The sequence below is a fragment of the Pygocentrus nattereri genome, chromosome 22 (assembly GCF_015220715.1).
Source record: "Pygocentrus nattereri isolate fPygNat1 chromosome 22, fPygNat1.pri, whole genome shotgun sequence".
Lineage (NCBI taxonomy): Eukaryota > Metazoa > Chordata > Actinopteri > Characiformes > Serrasalmidae > Pygocentrus > Pygocentrus nattereri.
In genome coordinates this window covers 1,868,451-1,889,779 of record NC_051232.1, presented here as the reverse complement: position 1 = coordinate 1,889,779, position 21,329 = coordinate 1,868,451, and the positions used below count along the sequence as shown (strand labels likewise).

Genomic DNA, 21,329 nt, shown 5'->3' with positions numbered 1-21,329 from the left:
TGCCGAATCGCCGCATTATTTGTTGATGTGTAAATCTTTGTCAAATTTTTAAAAATAACTGCACATTTTACAGGTTAATGAAAAATATTCTGGGTAATGATCTGTCAGAGAATGGAATAGGAAGGAAAAGTGTTTATCTGCTTGTAAACGTCCACCAGGTCCATGATGGTGAACAATCTCAAACATCTAGTTGCAGTCTTGTAAATAGCGACACTGCAAGATTTCTTGTATTTACAAAAACATAGTCTGTGACTAAAACTTGTGACGCTGTCTTTAGATCTGACAGTGTCAGACTTTCGTCTTTCAAAAGTGTTTTCAAAGTCTTTTTCAAAGTCGTTTAGTGTATTGTTAGCATAAAGCACAGTAGCTAATACAGCTAAAGTTTTAATAACTTTAAAAAAGAATGTGACTTGTAATTTACTAAACCTTAAAGTATTATAACTAGTGCACTGCCTAACGTGCTTCCTAGTACCCAAAATACAAAGCTACAGACTAGCCAGCTGTTTCATGTTGTATTTTCTCTTTCCTTTGAACATTAAATTTACTGCAAGTGCTTTAATCTGTACATCAGGAAGGTTTTCCTTTAACAAAGTATCTTTATTTGAAGCTGAATTGAATCTGATGCCTAATGTACTATTACTGTACTGTACTATTACTGTACTGTACATAAAAATAGATACTGTGTATCTAAATTGTGTATTGAATTGAATTATGTGTATTGTGCTCCTGTGTGTAGGGGTAGCAGTATTGGAGGGCCCCATGTATGCAGTGGGAGGTCATGATGGGTGGAGCTATCTAAGCACAGTGGAGCGTTGGGATCCTCAGGCACGACAGTGGAGTTTTGTCGCGTCTATGGCGACTCCTCGAAGCACTGTGGGAGTTGCAGTTCTAAACAGCAAGTAAGTTCTGATAAGTGTGCTACACCAGGGCTGCTACTAATTATTATTTCTCTAATGGGCCATCGACTACAGCTCTGTGCAAAAGCTAAAGAAAACCCTTTAATTTGTTTAATTTTCAGTCAAAACAACCATGAAGTATGAGTTATTCATCTTTTAGTATCAGGAAAACAGCAGAAAATATCTGTTTAACAGAAAATTATACAGAAGCCCCAGCAACTAAATATAATGGTGATTTTTTTCAGTATTTAGTGTGTTTAACCTTTGACATTATTACAGCTTCTGTTTTTTTTTGAGAGACTTGCTTTCAGTTTTCAAAGTATTTTTCCATGCTTGGATTGTCAGTGCAGCCCTCTTCTCCCGCTCTTCACACACTGAGAGCAACACCGCAGAAGAAATGCCAGCACAGGCCTCCAGTATCCGCAGTTTCAGGTGCTGCACATCTCGTATCTTCACAGCATAGACAATTGCCTTCAGATGACCCCAAAGATAAAAGTCTAAGGGGGTCAGATCGGGAAACCTTGGAGGCCATTCAACTGGCCCACGACGACCAATCCACTTTGGAAGCTGGCACGTTCTTTGAGTTTTTCCAGCAAGATGGTGCACCACCACATTATGGGTGTCAGGTCCGAGCATTCCTAGATGAACAGTTTCCTGGAAAGTGGACTGGTCGCGAGCTGTGAAGATACGAGATGTGCAGCACCTGAAACTACAGATACTGGAAGCCTGTGCTAGGATTTCTTCTGCTGTGTTGCTCTCAGTGTGTGAAGAGCGGGAGAAGAGGGTTCCAGTGACAGTCCAACACAACGGGCAGCACTTTGAACACATTTTATAAGTGGTCAGAAACTTGTAAATAACTCATGAAAGAATAAAGTTATGTTGAAACCAAGCACACCATTGTTTTTCTTGTGACATGCTCAATAGGTTTGATGTCACATGACCCTCTTCCCACTGAAAAAACTAAAGTTGGATCCAAAATGGCCGCCATGGTCACCACCCATCTTGAAAAGTTTTCCCCCTCCCATAAACTAATGTGCCAAAACAGGAAGTTAATATCACCAACCATTCCCATTTTATTTGGGTGTATCCATACAAATGGCCCACGCTGTATAATGATGTTCTGGATGTTAGTATGTTTGTTTACCCATCTCCAAGCCTCTCCTCCTCGAGGAAGTCCAGTATTATATGTAGTTAAAAAGCAGCTCCTGGTTTGACCAATCAGTGCTCAGTAAATTGAGCTCATGATGTAATTGATGATATTAACGAGTCTCTGTGGCGGCTGTGAAGGTGTCCAGGAAAAATGGACCCTAGAAATTCTTGTTACTGTTTATTGTTTTTCTGTTTATCTGAATTATGAATACGACTTTATTCTAATGTATATTGTGATAAACTCACTGCTGAGGTTAATTGTTTAAAAATTGCTTAGATACCTAAAACTTTCACAGAGTACTGTATGCCTCTCTTCCGCTATGTCTTCCCTTCTTTTTTCTCTTTCTCTGCCTCCTTCTTTCTCTCTCTTTTTCTCTCTCTTTCTCTCTCTACAGGCTATATGCAGTAGGAGGCAGGGATGGTAGCTCATGTCTGAAGTCAGTTGAGTGTTTTGATCCTCACACCAACAAATGGAGTGCCTGTGCGCCCATGTCCAAGCGCAGGGGTGGTGTCGGCGTGGCAACCTGGAATGGCTTTTTGTACGCCATTGGTGGCCATGATGCCCCTGCGTCTAGTCTCACATCCCGACTCTCTGACTGCGTAGAAAGGTGAGGGGGTCAAAGTTTGTCAGTATTAATGTCCTATTAGTACAGACTGTTTAGCAACTACCCTTAACTAAATAGACAGCCTAGAATGCACATTAAAATCATTATTAATATGGCAGCTATAACGTGTGTGTGTGTGTGTGTGTGTGTGTATATATATATATATATATATATATATATAAGGAAATACATGTTGTAGCTGCCATATTAATAATGCTTTTAGGTAGTTGTTTTTTCCTCGTTTTTGACACTTGTAACTCTTGATATTTCATGATGAATCAACCCATTAGAAATGGAATGAAATCAGCACTATGAGTCTAAAGGATGTTTAGCTGTTGAAAAGCTGTTGCTGAGAAAAGGAAATGGACAAAAAGTAGAAAATTGATGCTAGCGCGAAACTGAACATATAAGATTTGGAATAAGGATTTATGGACTGATGAGTGTTAATTTGAGATCTTCGGAAGTACCAGAAGGCAGGATTGTGTGTTGCTGAAGTAATGAAAGACTCTTCAAACCATGTCTACAACTATCAGTCACTGCAAATTTGAGGATCGGTAACAACATCTAGAGTTGGTGAGAAGTACAAAGAAATTTTAATTCATCATGCATTTAGCAAGAAATTTAAACCACAGCAAAATAATGACCCTAAGCACACTGCTGAAAAAAAGGGGCATATTTGTCAAAGATGGAGCCCAGACCTCATCATCATGGAATGTATTTGGTGATTACTTGGATTGTAAGAATACAAAATGCAACCAACTTCTAAGACTGAACTTTGGAGGTGTGGAAAAATATCCCAGCAGATTTCTTAGTAAAAACGGAAAGTTTCCTGAAAATAATGGAAGCTGTAACAAAGACATAGAATGATCTTTGATTCTATTCATTGTTATGGTATTTTCATTTTTAATGTTTAATTTTATGGTTTAAAACCCACTTATTTGAAACCCATTTTCATTTTGGATCCCATGAGAAGATCTCGTTCCTGGGAGATATTTTCAGTGTACATACACTTAAATATCAAAATGTGTTTTATGTCTTTTAGGCAACAGCTTATTGTAATAGATTAGCAGATTTTACCCATCAGGTGCTGTCTGCTTTATCAGTTTGCATTGTCTGTGGATCTGCAATTTCTTTGAAGTGATTCAAGTTCTTGTTATAAAAGGAGGTGTTCAGATGCAGCTATGCAAGAAAACCCTGGCAGTCTCTGCAACTTGAACTGCATGCAATCACTTTCAGTAATCTGAGAAAATCATCTTGAGCATAGAGCCGGTCTAAATATGACATTACTTTTGAACTTGGAATTTGGCCCATTGTAAACAGTAAACAGACTGAAGTGTTTATTAATCTGTGCAGAAGTCTGAATTAGAGGTTTTGTGCATTAATGCAGAATCTTTCAAGAGAGAATTGCAGTGCATCTAAAATTGTTTGTTTTTCCCACCCCTAATGAGTTGTATTGGAAATAACAGAGGTTTGTTTTTTGTATGTATGGGGAATTCTGGTTTTCCAGCTTCTGCATGTTCTAGTTGTATGTGTGTCTGTGTGCTTACCTGTCTGTGTGAAAAAGTTGTGCATGACTCAAGCTGTGTGTCTTTCTCTGTTGTGACTAGAGGTAAAGTAAGCTGTCTGTCAACCCGTCTGTCAGAGATCGTCTCTAAAGTGAGCCGAGTGTCTCTCAAACCCTCAGCTCAGTTTGTCTCAGCTTTCCACCACATCCCAATTCAAACTGAGTCCTGTCAACTTGTGTGTATCTGACCTCTTGAATTTGTGCAGTTCAGAAGTGGAGTGTGTACATAATTGGTGGTGAAAGATATTAAAATGTCTTAAATCTTCTGCACAAGTCGATGTTCAAGAGTCAGAGCCTTGTCACTAAACTAAATAACACATTGAAAGAAATATTGAAGTAAATGTTGCTGTATAGGAGTACAGTAATATAATTCTACAGCTATTGTTCTTTTTTATAATATAGGCAAAATCTTGACAGTGCATCTACGTACAGTGATGTGCAAAGAGGCCATTCTTTTCTTTTTTTAATTCAATTTAGATTTAAAACAGCCAGTACGTGCATGCCATTCATGTTTCACTGTCAGGAAGAAGCAGAAAACATATATTTTTCAAAAAATTTAATATAATATGGAATGTAATATCAGATTTTTCAGTAGCTAGTGTGTCGTCCTTTGCTTTGGTTAGTTTTTCTGCTTCATATGATCCAAAGAATCCCAAACACATTCAGTGATGCTGAGGTCTGGATCCTGGGGTGGTTGGTTCAGTGTTCTGAAAACACCAGCAGTTTCTTTGCTTGAGCGTTCTAGGTTATTCTTATAGATGGCTGAAGAGCCATAGCTGTTAATGTGATGTGGTGCCGTAAAGCATTACATAGTTCCCGCAAGAGGTTTCATGCCTGCTCCTCTAACGTTACCTAATGCTATAGCAGGCATTCTGGGCCTGGAATGGCAAAGACAGAGAGAGAAGCCATTTTCTCTATTAAAAGTCTGTATATCATCAAAAAATGATTTGAAACTGTTTTTCTGATGGGGACATCAGTTTTGGTGGTCTGCCAGGTCTTGCAGGTGGTTATTAGGAGTCTCATTTTCTCGGTATCTTTTAATCATTTTTAATCTTTCAGCTTTGTTTTTCCTTATACGGGTGATGTATCTTTTATGTAATCTTATCAGAAATATCTTGTGAACAATGAATCTTTAATCTGCTGAACATTTTATCTTTTTATTTATTTGGTTAGTTAGTAATCAGTCAGGTCGCTTTGGTGCTTTGCGTCTAAAAACCAAAGATCTTTTATAACACTCTGTAATGTTCATATGATACATGAGGTCCAGCTGATTATTATAATCTGCTGTAAGTATAGGGGCCGATATGGCTTCTATTGTTTTGTTGCACCATTAAAGAAGAAACCACATTTTCAGCAATGGTGCTGCTGTGGTGGTGAGGAACTAAACCTGGGGTCATCAACCTTTTCTACGAAGTGCTTGCGTGACTGCATGTCTTCACTCAAACAAAGCAAAAGCAAGGTTTAATAATAGTCTCTTAATTTGAGATGATGATAAAAATAATACCCCTCTTGTAGGTACGACCCCAAGACAGACATGTGGACAGCGGTAGCGCCGATGAGCGTCAGTAGGGATGCAGTTGGAGTGTGTTTGCTGGGGGACCGGCTCTATGCAGTTGGAGGGTACGATGGGCAGGTGTATCTGAACACAGTGGAAGCTTATGACCCACAGACCAACGAGTGGATGCAGGTTTGTCTGACCATTTGTATGCCTGGTTGATTTTGTGATTGATTTTGTGTCTGTCTGTTGAGTTATAGATCAGTGACATGATATGCATTTTTGTTTAAAATGTTTAAAAATGTCAGATGGTGCGACCATACAACCACATATGCTAATAAAAGCCCAACGTAGTTATATGATAGAATTATAATTAAAATATAATAATACTAATATAGTTTGGCATGTTGAAAAATAGGCCTGCTTTCAGCTAATTTCATCCGATTTCATCAAGTGTCACATGGTATAACCGCCTCTAAAGTAAATGTATTGAGAAAATAAATAAATAAAACAAAATATACAGTCAGAGGATAAAAAACATAAATACATTTATTGTCACATTTATTGGGACGGGTACTCATGTCAGTGGACTTATTTTAACTCCTTAAGAGCTGGTACAGTCAGTTCCCACATCAGTATTATAGTTGATTGATCTTTATTCACCACTGCAGTAGTCTTTTCAAGGGAAACAATATCAAAGGAAAATAAAAGCCATTGTCATGTTTACAGTTGTATATTTGGTTTGAACCAGTTAGTTACAGTATCCTTTGTAGCAGTGTATTCTGACAGCTTATTCAGCTTTAAGAATGAGTCAGCAAGGTATGGGCTCATGAAGATGACCAGAAGTGACCTTTATGGTGCAATTCCAAGCTCAGTAGCATTTTCACAGATATTGAAAAAGCTGCCGTGTTTGAGTCATGGTCAGGCAGATTGATGTGGTGTAACCTCAGGAAAACATTTCTAAAGGCATCCGGCGGCCCTGCAAGCTGTGTGAATGTTTCATGACAAATGGACCAATAGAAGTTATTTAGAAGTACTCTGAATAAAATCTCATTATGTTAAAACACACAACAACGAACGTTAAGAACATTTTTCTTTCTCCTGTAAAGTTACTGTTCTGGAGATGCAGGATTTTTTAAGACAGTGGCGATTCTCTGTTTCTTGATGGCCTCTTTGATTTTATATTGTCTTTCAGACTGTCTGTCTGCCGGTTTGTGAAATCAGTCCTCCTTTCCACCTCTGTGTTGGCCTTTTACTGTGTATGCAGATTTATAAAAGTCACTGTCAGTTCCTCTGTTTGTCTGTCTGTCATGTATCTCTTCCCACTCTGTCTCTGGTCCTGTTATGATTTTACACTGTCTGCTTCCTCCCATTACTAAGCGCATTTGGTATGCAAGAGCGGTAGTACTGTCATACTGATGCTAGCAGTCTGGTCATGCTCTCTTTGTGCTACCTTAAACAGTCTTCTGTACGTGTGTGTGTGTGTGTGTGTGTGTGTGTGTGTGTGTCCACATGCATCATTGGAGTCAGTGTTACACAACAAGAAAAGCGGCAATAAATTTTTTGCGCAAAAAAAAAAATGTAATGAAAATAAAATTGATGGAACCCCAAGTACCAGAGTTTTTGATAACTATTTCACCTCAAGTTGTTACTGCAATATACACTCATGGCTGTTTCTTCTCTTTAAAGGACACAGAAAAAACACAGAAGTGATTTGCATGCTAATAGATCCCCCTATTGGAGAAATGTCAGATTGTCACACATGTTCTGTGAGTTCCAAAGCCAAATCCATGTGTGTTGCGTCATATTAAAAAAAAGTGTTTTCCATTATTATAACAGATACACTTTGGATCTTCATAGCTTCCAATTTGCACCACCACCCAGTTGTAAAGGGTCCTGGATTCCACAGTTAGCTGGGAGCGATTGAGCTACATTAGAAATTCACCTTTCACTCCCATTTTAGCCGTATTTTGTATAGAAACACAAGAACTGACTGTAAATGAACTTGGTGTGCTCTGTTGATTTAATTTTAGCAGATGTATGTTTATTATTAACTCATTAATAACTCACGTTTGCAAAAATATACATGTGCAATATAAAACATAGCTCTCTTCTAAGAAAATGACTCGGGTCAGTTATCTCTTCAAGAAGCACAACAACTGATGGGAGTTTTGGGAATTACCAGTAAATAAATGTTAGCATTCTATTCTTTTACAAACTGTATTGAAAATGTATCATATCATGATGCAAATACGACAATATCTGCAGTAATATATTTGTGTCATTACACCCACATTATTTAGAAAGTTATTCAAAATTAAATAAGTCCTCTCTAAATATGTGGAATGCTCTTTCCCAACACAGTAGGTATCTTTTTCAAAGCATCATCATTGGTTTACGTGTCAGTCATTGCCAATTTATGATTACATCGCTTTATCACCCAGGCCTAGTATAACTGTTTGACTTTTAGAAGCTTATTGGTAGCCTGTCGGTGAACTGAGAGCTTTTCATCATTATGCATGGCTGACAAGAAGAGGAAAAGGAGGTTAAAGAGAGAGAGAGAGAGAGCGTGTGTGTGTGTGCGCTTGTGATGGGTGTGTGTGTGTGCACTTGTGATGGGTGTGTGTTTGCACTTGTGATGGGTGTGTATGTGTGCTTGTGATGGGTGTGTATGTGTGCTTGTGATGGGTGTGTATGTGTGCTTGTGATGGGTGTGTATATGTGTGTGTGGTGTGAACATGCTTGTCAGTGAGTGTCACCCTTCCGTAATTGCGTTGAAGCTGCGTGCTGCAGAGTGCTAATACCAACTGTGGATGGAAATGAGACCGTGTGTGTGTGTGTGTGTGTGTGTGTGTGTGTGTGTGTGTGTGCGTGCGTGCTGCTCCATTCAGTTCAGTCAATTGTGGAATTTTTTCACATAACACTCATATGAAACCATATGCACATGAACTCCATTTATGTCCTCACATTTCAAGGCTCCCTTATTTAATCTAGATCTGTATATACTCTAAATATCTATATATACTCTAAAGACATGTTCACAATACATGATATGCATCATGTTTCATTTTTCTGGGATTTAATAATAATAATAATGATAATAATAATTAGAAAAGTGCATTTCCTGAAGGAAACGTGGAATGGTTGCTAAAGAGTTGCTAGGCAGGAGAGGAACGAGGGATAAAAACAACATATAGAGGAGTGCAGGTCATTATGGCTGTGGATTAGAGCTTGGGGATCTGCCCTGAGTAAGTACATGCATTTTGTTGCCTGTAAGTCAAAGGAAAGCATATGTCTTGTTTGGGGGTGAAAATGAATAGTCTATGAAACAAACAAGGGATGAAAAAATGACACAAAGAGGAGTGCGGGTCAGTATGACTTTGGATTAGAACTTGGGGAAGTGACCTGAGACAGTACATGCATTTTGGTGTGTGTTTGGACAAAAGTAATAATAGGGCTTGGGTTTGGATGAAAATAAATGGTACTCCTTGGGAGTAATGGGGGGTGAAAAGACAATACAGAGGGGAGTGTGGGTTAGTGAGGCTGTGGATTAGAGGTTGGGGATCCTCCTTGAATGAGTACATGCATTCTGGTGGCTGTTGGGCAAAGGACATAACATTGAATGAGGGCGAAAAAGAATGGGACTCTATGGGAGAAACAAGGGATGAAAAAAACTACATGTAGAGGAGTGTGGGTCAGTATGGCTGTGGTTTAGAGCTTGGGGAGTTGCCCTGAGTACTTGTCCTTTGGTGACTGTCAGGAAAAAAAATCAGGGCTGTATTGGGGACAAAAATGAATGAGATAGTGATTTTAAAAAAAATTGCCACCCCAACATTTATATACAGTGCGCACCACAAATATTGGCACCTGTGGCAAACATGAGCTAAATAAGCTGTGTGATGAGTGTAATGATTGAAAGAAAAAAACTTGTCATGAAATAATTCATATCTTAAATCTGTGTGTGTCTCAGCTGTTCACAGACCTAGAAATTTTTAAGAGTGAAATCTAAACAAAGTAGGTTTTTGTTCATATTTCATGTATTTAATTTCACTTGAATTAAATGCCCAGCCATGGCTTCCTGCATCATGGGCAAATATATATGAGATGAAACACAGGCCAAAAGTCCAGAGAATACAGCAGTGATGTGTGACAAAACTTTGTTACTTGGCACAAATCAGGAAATGGCTACAAGAAAATACCTGCATTTTTAAAATGTTAATTGCTACTGTCAAGACAATAATTAAGGAGTTTAAGAACAACTGGAGATGTTTTTAAAAATCTGCCTACAGGACTACAGATGGGAAATTAGGTTTTGGGGACAGAACATCTCCCAAATTACAAACAAACAAGTTTTTGGGGGGGGTTGACAGAAAAGGACTTCTGCTGTCAGGGACCAACAAACTCAAGGAGTAGTTTGGCAAATTTACTGGAACTTTCGGTGGGATGGTGTTCTGTGGCCAGATGAGACCTAAATAGAGTTTTTTGGCAAAAAATATCAGAGGTGGATTTGGTATAGACACAAAGCCTGGCATGCAGAAAAGTACTTCATGCCCCATGTGAAGTATGGTGGTGGAACTGTGATCTTCTGGGGCTTGTTAGGTTTTTCTTCCAAAGGCCCTGGACAGTTTATTCAGATACATGGCATCATGAATTCCATCAGGTACCAGCAGAAATCAAATTAAAACCCAACAGCCTCAGCCAAGAAGCTTAAACTGGGCCCTAGTTTGCCAGCAGGACAGTGATCCAAAGCACACCTCAAAATCAAGATAAAAATGGTTCACTAGCCACAGAATTAAGGTTTTCCCATGGCCACCCCAGTCCCCTGACCTAAACTCCATAGAATACCTGTAGGATGAGCTGAAGCAGCGTGGACCTTGGGGTCTGAAGGATCTGAAGAGGTTCTGTATGGAGGACTGGTCTCAGATCCTTTACTATATGTTCTCCAATCTCATTAAGCATCATAGGAAACGAATCAGAGCTGTTATCTTTGTAAAGAGGGGCTACACAGAGTATTAAATGATGGAGTACCAACGGTAGTGACAGATTTAAGAGCAATATTTGTAAAATGTAGGTTTATTTCAGTCATTGTATTTCAAATAAAGGTTGTTAATATTTTGACTGAAAGATCAAAAGGATAAGCAAATACAGAAAAAAACACATCCACTTACTTTTGATGAGAAAAGAAAAGAAACAGTTCCTCAAAGAAGGGTCATAAAAAGAATGAGTGTACTACACTGGCTAATTTTCCCTTCCTAGTACACTGATGCTGTTTTTCCCCCTCATGCTGTTCCTCTGTAGATGAATACACTCAGCCTGGACGACACTGCCCCCTGGTGTCTGGCTAATTAATTACCACAGTGACTGTGAAGCTCCATTTGTCACAGTAGAATGTTTGCTGTTACAAATTGCATGTACATAAATTAATAGTGTGTGTTAGGTAATATCTAGTACTTTTCCTTTACCTCTAGCATAGCCTAACAATTAATTCATAATAATCAATGGATTTAACAGTAAAGAAAAAATACATGTACATTAGGGATGGGGGGAAAATCGATTCTTAGATGCATTGCGGATGTGAACGATTCTGAATCGGTTCACAAATGTCAAAAAATGATTTTCTAAATATTTAATTTTTAACAATGTTTTTCGGAACACAAAAGGTGGAACTTGAAAGTGCGGAAGTGCATCGCCCGGACAGTCTGTGGCGGCACATAACAAAAACACAACTGGATGAGCGAGAAATCCGACCGGCTCTGCATTAAAGCTAGTTTAGGTCAGAAGTCACAACCCAAATGTTAAGAAAAGCCACTTTGTCCTTTCAACAAAGATCAGATCACCTTGGGAGCCACAACATTTATGTCCAGTACGTGCGAATGTCCTAGTATTAGTTAGGTTAAAAATATAAACGAAAACTTTGCTCTGGTTTAAGCTTTAACTATAGCCGCTTTTACTCCCATCTCTGCCAGAAAACTTTTGTTCTGAAGTAGATCAGTTTCTTGTAAAATGTCTCTCAACGTTTGGCTGTATTACGAGGCTTCTCATTCTTCAGCTTCTTGTTCAAATTTTCCTGTTCCACCTTAAATTCTGACTGAGCTGCCAGATGTAAATGCGGCACCTTTTAAGGTGGAACAGGAAAATTTGAAAATTAAGCTTCATCTTCCCAACTTTTTTATGTTTGATAGTCTCTTGTTGGAGATTTAACTTGCCAGTAAATCAATTGCAGTGCTTATGAATGCGAATTGCTGTGTGACCTGCAATCTGCGCACCAGTTCTCATTCACTGTGAAACAGGGCTTTTACGCTATGCTTCATGCATTCCTTTTTCAAAGATATTTTACTGACACAGAGACCCCCCTAGTGAGACTAAAACTGAAGTTATGAAATCACTGAAAAAATGGGCCGGACAGCTGTTACATGCGCTGCATAGACATCTATTGCCAGAGGATCTTATTTCACTGTAACGATGCATTAAACACGGATGAGAGGTAGCAGCATTTAATGTGCCCCAGGCAATAGCAGTGAATGCGAGTCTTCCAGTTCACTTGTCACATCACTTCCATTGATTTATTAATAAAAGATATTGGAAATAAATTCATTATGGATCACTTTGCTTTAAAAGTAAAAAACAAATCCTGTACAGAAATAATAGATGCATCAAGATACATCGATAATGGTTTTAAAAATCGCATCGCAGCCCTCTGAGTCGTAATCGAATCATGAGGTGCTTAGAGATTCCCACCCCTAATGTACATGCACATTACTTGTCTGCAAAACTTGATATTTTCTCCTTTGAATCATCGTCATTGAGTTAGCTGATCATTGCCAATATCTGACTATGATCATCCAGGCTTTGTATATGTTAAGTAAAGATTTAATCTTAAGTATGTCTGATTTGAACAGCTCAGCAGACAGAGTTAGGTTTTACTGATGGATTCCCTGCAACATACAAGGTAAAAAACTTTGAACTTGAACATCTGTTGCAAACGTCACATGCTTCAGGTGCCCATGTTTAAGTAGAGCTGGCTTGAGCAGTATTAAATTTAGTTTGTGACAGTTCTCAGGCTGCTAGTAAAGTAACAAATTAGATGCTGCTTTTAAATGATCGTCTGGGCCATGAGAAGATTGTGAGCCTCAAATTTAACAAAATATAAAATGATAAAAGATAAAACGAAAGTCTTTGAAAGTGCACTGCGTAGTACTGCATAGGATGTTGTTCAGTTAAACCCACACAAAGCTAAGGAAAAAACCTCACCTGTCCTCCAATCACAACTTTTTGTATTTGTCTTCTGTGTAATTGTGTTTAATAAGCTTTAAAAGAGCACTGCATTTTTGTGTTGACAAGAGGTGGTAATATGAACTTTTTTACTTTTGTATTGAAAATAATTCATATTTTGGTGCAAAAACTAGGGCCAGGTATTGAAAATCAGTACTTTTATGGTGTCGATCAATTAACTTCAGTACTACCAAGAATCAAAAAACTTTGTCAGTACAAAATGTCAATACCTAAGCAGTCTTGCTAAGCGATGATGGTATTCAAATTTTTTTTTAAACAATACCCAGTCCTAGGAAACACAGTCGTACATATTGTAGGAAGAAATCGTTACAAGCAGTCTTCCATTAATGGACTTGTTGTAATGATCCAGACGCAATGTTTTGAGTAAATACATGCATTAGTGCTTATTTCTTTTTTTTAAATTGATATTTTATTTATTTGTTTGTGTGCTAGGTGGCACCACTGTGCTTGGGCCGTGCCGGCGCATGTGTGGTCGCTGTTAAACTGTGATGCTGCTGCTGCCTCTGCCTGTCGTCTCCATGGTGATCCTTGTACAGTAGCCTCATCTCACTCTTTTTCACTGTGGAATCAGGAAGATGGAACAACATGACCAAGAGAACAAACACATGTACACTAAGTGGAATATTCTGTTGGCCTTATGGGTTGATTCTTATATTGGTTTTTTCCTGTTTTTATTAAGTTTTTCCTTTTTTTGGGTCAATGAAAAGGTCAGTCATCCTTCTGTTTAGTCAGACTGCTAGTTAGTATGTCTCTCTTTGAGAAGAGTCTTCACTTTCCTGCTCTTTTCTGCTCTTCCTCTCTTCCCTCATCTCCTGATTCTTATTGCTGTGAGCAGTGTGCTTTTTTGTAATGCTCCTTTATTCTTGTGCCCTCATTTTTCGTTCCTCTTTTTCCCATTTGTATTGCTTGTTGTGTGTGTGTGTGTGTGTGTGTGTGTGTGTGTGTGTGTGTGTGTGTGTGTGTGTGTGTGTGTGTGTGTGTTTGTTACTTCAGTGCAGCGGAAATTGAGAAATTGATTTAAAGCCCAGCTAATTCAAAGTTTGCTAGTGCCACACAGTAACACAGCCAAATATTCTTTCACTTTAAGTGATGTCATCTGCAGAACACCAGCAAGTACAGAGGCCTTGGACTGTATAGCTGTGGAATGGGGGGTGTAGAAAGGTTGGTGTCTACTTGCATTCTCCTGACCTAAATAAATAATGACAAAGCTCTCCTTAGATCATCACAGATATTCAGTGGATGCTGTCAATCTCCATAGCAACATTTACACGACTGCATGCTGCCATCAGTCATGCAAAAATGCATGTAAAATGTTCATGAAAATATTTCTACTTAGACCTTAGATGAGCTCTGCATAGTCATATTTTTTTCCTCTGATTATAGTAACGGGGGTCATTTTCAAACAATTTAGCTACAATGAAGTTGGCTAGTTGTTGTTATCCCTACCGTAACGATGTACGTCAGTGCTTGCTAGTAGGTCCCCCTCCATCTGTAACTAGCAACCCCCCCCCCCCCGGCTATGTTGTGCTGTGTACGTTTTTTTTGGTCGTTTGCTTGTTTTTTTGTCATTTTTAAGTTGTTAAATATATAGCGATTGTAGTTCATCTGATTGTCAGTGTATCTTAGCCTCACTGTCAGATAGAGTGTGCAGAAATCCCTGGACATCGACAAGGTCAGAACAACAGGCGAGCTGCTGGGAGGGCTTATGAGCTGAGAATGATAATGCAGAGTGGTAAGAGAACAGCTCCAACCTCTTTTTTTTCAGCAGGTTTTCTGCTTTCCTTGAAAGCTTATAAACAGTTTTTACTTCATTAAAGGTCTGTCACTATAGATTATATTAGTATAATGGGATTTTAATTCTACAACTAATTAAGTATTCAGAGTTGTAGAAACAGGCTAAACAATGAAAACTGACTTTACTGAACAATAACAAACCATGCACACCCTCTTAGAATACTTTGTCGGCATTTTTCATTATAAGCTCTGTTTTTTATGTCTGTAACATTAAGTTAATTATCACATACTGTATAAACAAACAGTGCATGTCCCTGAGCTACAAATCTGTTGACTCAAAGTACACTTATAATAGAAGCCAGTGGACAAATGCTTCCACTTTAAGCACCTTTAACTTCTGTTATAAGGAAGTTTTCTGATCTGTGCATTATTATTGTGAAAGTTGCCAACCATTCATTCTCGATTCATAACAAAGATACATTATAAATCGAGTTGGCATGACAGCCGCACTGCATTAACAGCATTAATCAGCCCAAATCAGCATTGTGGTCTGCTGCCTGGTGTGTTTTCCCTGCAAAGTTTCAGGTCATATCCACTCAGTGCACCTGAAACTTAACCAGTGCAAAAGCCATCAAGATATTGCTATGGTAATGATAAAGGAATAAGGTGTAAAATACAAAAAAATAAGAGAAATGGCAATCAGTGAGCCAAAAAATAAGAAGGGACAGTGAGCAAAAAAAAACCTCATTAGAAATAAATCAAAGACAGAAAACGAGGAGAACAAAATGGGGCACTCTGGGAAGTGTAGTTAAATATGACCTCTTGATTTGTAGGACAGAGCATGGAAAAAAGCATGAAAAGACAGAATGGGAGAGAATTTCTTTGTTGTATAGGTTTTGTTCTGCATAGCAGCACTGCTATCAATATCAGCCTTAACGTACAACAACAAGTATTGTGTATGTAAAGACATAGTGGTGTAATGGCAGCAAATGAAGTCACACCACGTCTGCATGTGTTGTAATCTGAGCTTAGCTGTTCTGGCTGTTAGTCCCGCCCTGTGAAAACCTTGGCCATCCTAACACAGTGACCACCCACACAGCATTGTTGTAAGATTGAACTGGAAATTTCGAACAAGAAACTGCTGTACCTTTTAAGATACAGTGAGAAAATTCAAACAAGAAGCTCAGGTGCCTGAATGTAGTCTAGCTGTTGCATCTTGTAAGGTAGAACGGGAAATTTCGAACAAGAAACTGGCTTAAGCTTCATTGAGAGTTGGAATTCATGAAAAGGGATGAGGAGGTTGCTCCTGTTTGACTGGGGGGGTAACATTAACTTATTTTTGCTGTTTCACAGAATCAGTAGTTCAGTATTGTTTTGTCCTGTTTACTAATGTTTGTGATAGTAACTGGTTAGTTTCACAGCAGGAATTGTAGCGACTGTTTGCTAACCCACAACCGAGCTAACGTTCGTTACATTACTTTCTGTGTTGTTGTTTGCTCTACTGTTAAATCATGGTATCTGATGGCAGGTGGAGCTTCTGATGGAGCACTGAAGGGAGGATATTTGTTTTGATGTTTGAATATCAACAGTCATTCACCAGAATTGCGTACAGCTCCTTTAAAGCCTGAGTTTGGCCCAGACGTAACCCTACTTAAAAATGTCAATAGGTGTGATGAGAATGCAAGAACATCCAGTAAGAAAAGCATACAGATGATGAAAAAGGTGTTTTTCCTGCATGCCATAAATAATTATACTGGTGTTTTGTTTCCTGTTTATTCATCTGGTGAGATAAAGGAAGGTGGTGGTTGCGAGATGTGTGATCTGTTTTCAAGAGGCTCATTTGAAAGAAACTCCAGTCGATCAAGTCATTGATTGACTATTTTTAATGTTAGCCCTGTTCATGTTGCTGGAATTTAGAATCAAAGTGCGTACTGTACTAGAATATATATTAGTCTAAGCATGTTACTTTCTGTCATCTTTTTGTTTATTTTCTGAACTTTTTTTAGACTGATATTGTTTTTGGTTCTATATCCACCCATTTTCATAATTACTGTCTGTACATGCATGTGCATACAGTATTCCGGTTTCTGTTGGTGCATCTGTGTGTGTGTGTGTGTGTGTGTGTGTGTGTGTGTGTGTGTGTGTTAATGACACACTCTTGTATCTTGCATGAGCACTGCTTCAGGACTCAAAGAAGGCAGATTCAGAGGCTTGACTGACAGATTCATATCCCAAGACATATTTGAGTTTTACAGCTGGAAAAAAGAACAGAACCATCAGCTTCAGGCAAACAGAAATGAAAGAAAGCTGCACAGAAGCAGAATACATCAGAGAGAGTGGTGTATAGTGTGTTTTGCACTAGCTGCTGGGTCTTCTTTAAAGGTCATAGGTATGGGCCAAAGAGAGCTGGACTGCATTCAGTCTGCAGGTAAAAGCATATGTTCTCATTGCCAGGCTGACATGGCACAGATGAGAGTTTTGCCTTGATGTGAAACATAAATGATTTTTTCAGATTTCTGTGGACACACAAATCTGATCGTTTCAAAACTGACCTGAACCACTTTCATATGTGGTCCTTGATCAGATGCAAAAACAAAGCATCTGGCTCTCTTTCACCTTCATCATACTCTAATAATGAACAGCTGAGTAGTGTTTAGAGCAAATGATCTTTGTGACAAAGGCTTGTTCTGCTGGTCAGTTTGTTGTTCATGACACATGTAGTTCATTCATGTGATTCACGGATGTGTGTCAGGACACACGTTAATCACAGATTTGAATCGGTCATCTACACAAATGTGAACCATCAGTTTAGAAAGATCTGATCTAAAAATTGAAATACACACATAACCAAAGAGGCCCAAATCCAATTTACTGCCTAAATCTGCCTATACTGATCTAAAAGTAAACAAAGAAAGTAAAAAAATTACAATTTTGTGCAATGAGACATTTTAAATGATGGAAGCTGAGAAATGGAAAGCTCACAAAGAATCCCAGACTCGGTACCAAAAAGTGGTAATGCTAGGTGAACCTGATCTATATGAAGCTCCTTTGACTAATTTGTTTCTAAATCTTTGAAGTGAACCTGATTTTGAAAAGCTGTTAGTTTGATTTTTCCTTGAAAGCGGATTGCTTGCTTATTCACACTGCCTGCACTTGTATTGTACATTCTCAAAACCTAAAGATGTAAAGCGTAATTGTAATAACAGGTGTTTCAATGACTTTAAAGTAAGGCATGTGTTCCCGTGCATGTAAAATTGTGATGACTGTTGCGTTGGATTGACGTAAGAGTTATGAAGTCCACGTTGCCACGTATGTGATTGCAGTACCATGCATAAAAGAGGCCCAGATCAGAATTTAAACGGTCAGATTCTGTGTGATTTTACACAAAAAACTCATTTGGGCCCTTTCGCCTGCAGTGTGAACGTAGCCTTGTAGTCCCTGTTCATACCTGGTATTAACATCTGTTTTGAGTGAACTGATCATAAGTGAGGGCATTTCCTCCAGTCGCCACACATGGTCAGATTTTGTGACTTTAGGAAGGGAGCCGCACCCGTTTCCCACATAACACAAGTCTTTGTTCGTGTATCCGTATGGGCTGTTACCGATGTTTAGGTCACATGGATTGCTAATGCAACATAGAGAAGAGATGACGAAAGTAACCTAATCTCTGTGTTGATGAGGCCATTGAATAGGTGGTCCTTCATTGTTGATGGGACACATCAACGCTAAAGCGTTTACACTACAAATATTAGGTGGTCATATGTGTCCCTGAAAACCTCCAAAGGGTGGTTTGAGTGAACAGGTCACAGTGTGTCTCTAAGTATTGCGTATTGCATATTGGATTTTCTTCACACCTGAACATACAGCTGTCTCCTTTATATCACATCTCCATGTGAATGCCGAGTTTGAAAGGAGCTAAAGTGTCATTCTTACAAAGCACTCAGAAGTTCTCACACATTACACAGAACGTTAGATGTGCGCACACACTCCTACACATTGTGTCTGTACAGTTTTTATAGGTTGCGGTTATTTTGCACTATACGATAACCTCTAAAATCAGCCATACTTCATGGAAGAAACTAATGTAGTTTCAGATGCATTGTACAGCCTATACACAAATCAACAAACACCAGTTTGTTTATGTATGTGTGTGTATATATACACACACAAGCAGACAATACAAAACCAATTAAAAGAGACTTTTTATGTCAGGCCTGTGAAGTATATATAAAGATGTGTACAGCTTGTAGAAAAGCTTTTTTTCTTTGAACAGATCATGGCTGTGTTGTGTAGTGTTGAAAACAGTGTACACTGTTCTTGTGTAACACATCTACACTTACTCTGTGGTTAAATGTGATTTTATAACAATATCAAAGTAGAAACATAACGTTATGAGTCTTAACGCAGCAGATGTAAAAGATGATTCCGTTGGCGAAATGAACTTTTAAAAAACACCTTTTTTTTTCATTTAAAGCTACAGTTTACCGTGTTTTTGAGAGCCAGGGCTGTTTGTCCATGGCACGTTGCCTAGTCCAGTACGTTTTTGAAGCATCACTTTGAACCGCCTCTGGACGTTCCATCTCCAGCATGCTGGACACTACTTAATGCCCCACTCAGTTTTCTGTTTTTTGTTTTTGTGTTTTTTATGATGTATGCAGAATAAACGGGGTGACACAGATTAGCTCATGTCTTTTGAATCTAAAATCATCCTTATGGGTTTTAAGCTTAATTTCATCTCCGTCATATTCATCCAAGATAAGAGTTTGTACAGTTAACTGTGTATATAAATCCAGTATTATTCAATTTTTACAGATACATTCCACTCATCAGCCCATATTTATTAAAGTGAGAACAATGATCTAAGATCCGGTTTCATCAGTTCATGTAATTCTGTTGAGTGTTCTATACGAGCTGTGTGCTCCAGATTCTTACTCTTTATTACGTTTAATAAATATGGGCCACTGTGTGGAGAGTTGTGTGGTGTTGGGGGGTAGTTCATGAAGGTGCCTGTCTTCTTTTGTATTATTAATATTATTATTATTATTATTATTATTATGCTACTAAATGTTCAATTTCTTTACATTCCATAAATCTGTGCTGATGAGCTGTAAATACAATTTTGTATTAAAATATAAAACATGCCCTAGTTTTGTCACGTTTATTTTTCCGTCTGTGTGCCTGTGTGCATTTGTCAGTTAATTCACTTAAAAATAAGTACTATAATAAAGATTTAGTAAAATTTTTAGCACTTAAATTAAGAATGGCTTGTTTTGATTCTGTCTCAGTTAAACTGGAGCTAGGAATAAAGATCTTTTTCCATCTCGGAAGGAAAAAAAACTAATTTTGCTCAGTGGTGTCAATCTAGAACACATGGTAGGTGCACCTTGATGGCATGCTGTTGATATAGTAATTGACCAATAGCAAAATTTTGATAGGTCCTGCCTTCTGTAGTTACTGCTGTGTGTCCATCAAACATTCAGCTCAGGCTATCTGGTAGTATCTATAGTGCTTGTGCTTACAGACAAAAATGTTTGGTAGCACAAAGTGTAGAAGCACTCAGGAGTGTACATATACATTTAGTGCAGATATGTGGGTTGAAAACTGGCAAAATATTAATGTAGGCCAGAAAAAGGCTTCTGGAAACCATGTTCACATTAATCAAACTAGGGGAATCTTTTAGCCACATGAAAGTGTCAGAATTTCAATAAGGAGTTTTCTGCAACAAAAGCCGCCCCATCAGATGAGTTAAAGGATGGAGTTCTGTAAAGTTACTTGTCAGTAGAAATGACTTTAAGATGACTGTTAGCAAATACACAAACAACGACCGCCTCCGGTGCTGTTGACCAGCAGGGTGCCGATGGAAATTGGACTACTGTAGAGGAGAGGAGGAAGGCGGGTTAGACGGCAGCGAGAGAGAAGGAAAGGCAGGAGTGTGGAGGTTAGAGTAGGGACTCTGAACATAGGGACAATGACTGGTAAAGGCAGAGAGCTTGCAGACATGATGGAGAGAAGGAAGGTAGATATTCTGTGTGTTCAGGAGACCAGATGGAAAGGAAGCAAGGCCAGGAACATTGGAGGTGGATTCAAACTGTTCTATCATGGTGTAGAGAGGAAGAGAAATGGAGTAGGAATAATCCTAAAGGAACAGCTTGTGAAAAGTGTTCTGGATGTAAAGAGAGTGTCAGACAGGATCATGAGCCTGAAGTTGGAGGTTGATGGTGTAATTTTGAATGTGGTCAGTTCATATGCACCACAGGTTGGTTGTCAGTTAGAGGAGAAAGAGGAATTTTGGAGTAAGATGGATGGAGTGGTAGATGGTGTTCCTAGAGAGGAGAGATTGGTGATTGGTGCAGACTTCAATGGACATGTTGGTGAAGGAACAGAGGGGATGAAGAGGTGCTGGGTATGTATGGTGTGAAAGACAGAAATGCGGAAGGTCAGATGGTTGTAGATTTTGCAAAGAGAATGGAAACGGCTGTGGTGAACACGTATTTTCAGAAGAGGGAAGAACACAGGGTGACATACAAGGGAGGGAGGTGCACACAGGTGGATTATATACTTAGCAGGAGCTGCCACCTAAAGGAGGTTGGAGA

The 21,329-nt window shown here is 38.7% G+C and overlaps 1 protein-coding gene across 2 annotated transcripts in view; it reads left to right on the top strand.

Moving 5' to 3' along the window:
- Window positions 1-19,877, top strand: part of klhl5 (kelch-like family member 5) — a 106,606-nt gene extending 86,729 nt beyond the window's left edge. For both annotated transcript variants that reach the window (XM_037532840.1, XM_017685197.2), the window contains 4 exons: window positions 737-899; window positions 2,441-2,653; window positions 5,730-5,901; window positions 13,435-19,877. In XM_037532840.1, the coding sequence (XP_037388737.1) occupies window positions 737-899; window positions 2,441-2,653; window positions 5,730-5,901; window positions 13,435-13,491 (605 nt within the window). In that variant the 3' untranslated portion in view covers window positions 13,492-19,877. The remainder of the gene's footprint in view (window positions 1-736; window positions 900-2,440; window positions 2,654-5,729; window positions 5,902-13,434) is intronic.
- Window positions 19,878-21,329: the final 1,452 nt, after the last annotated feature.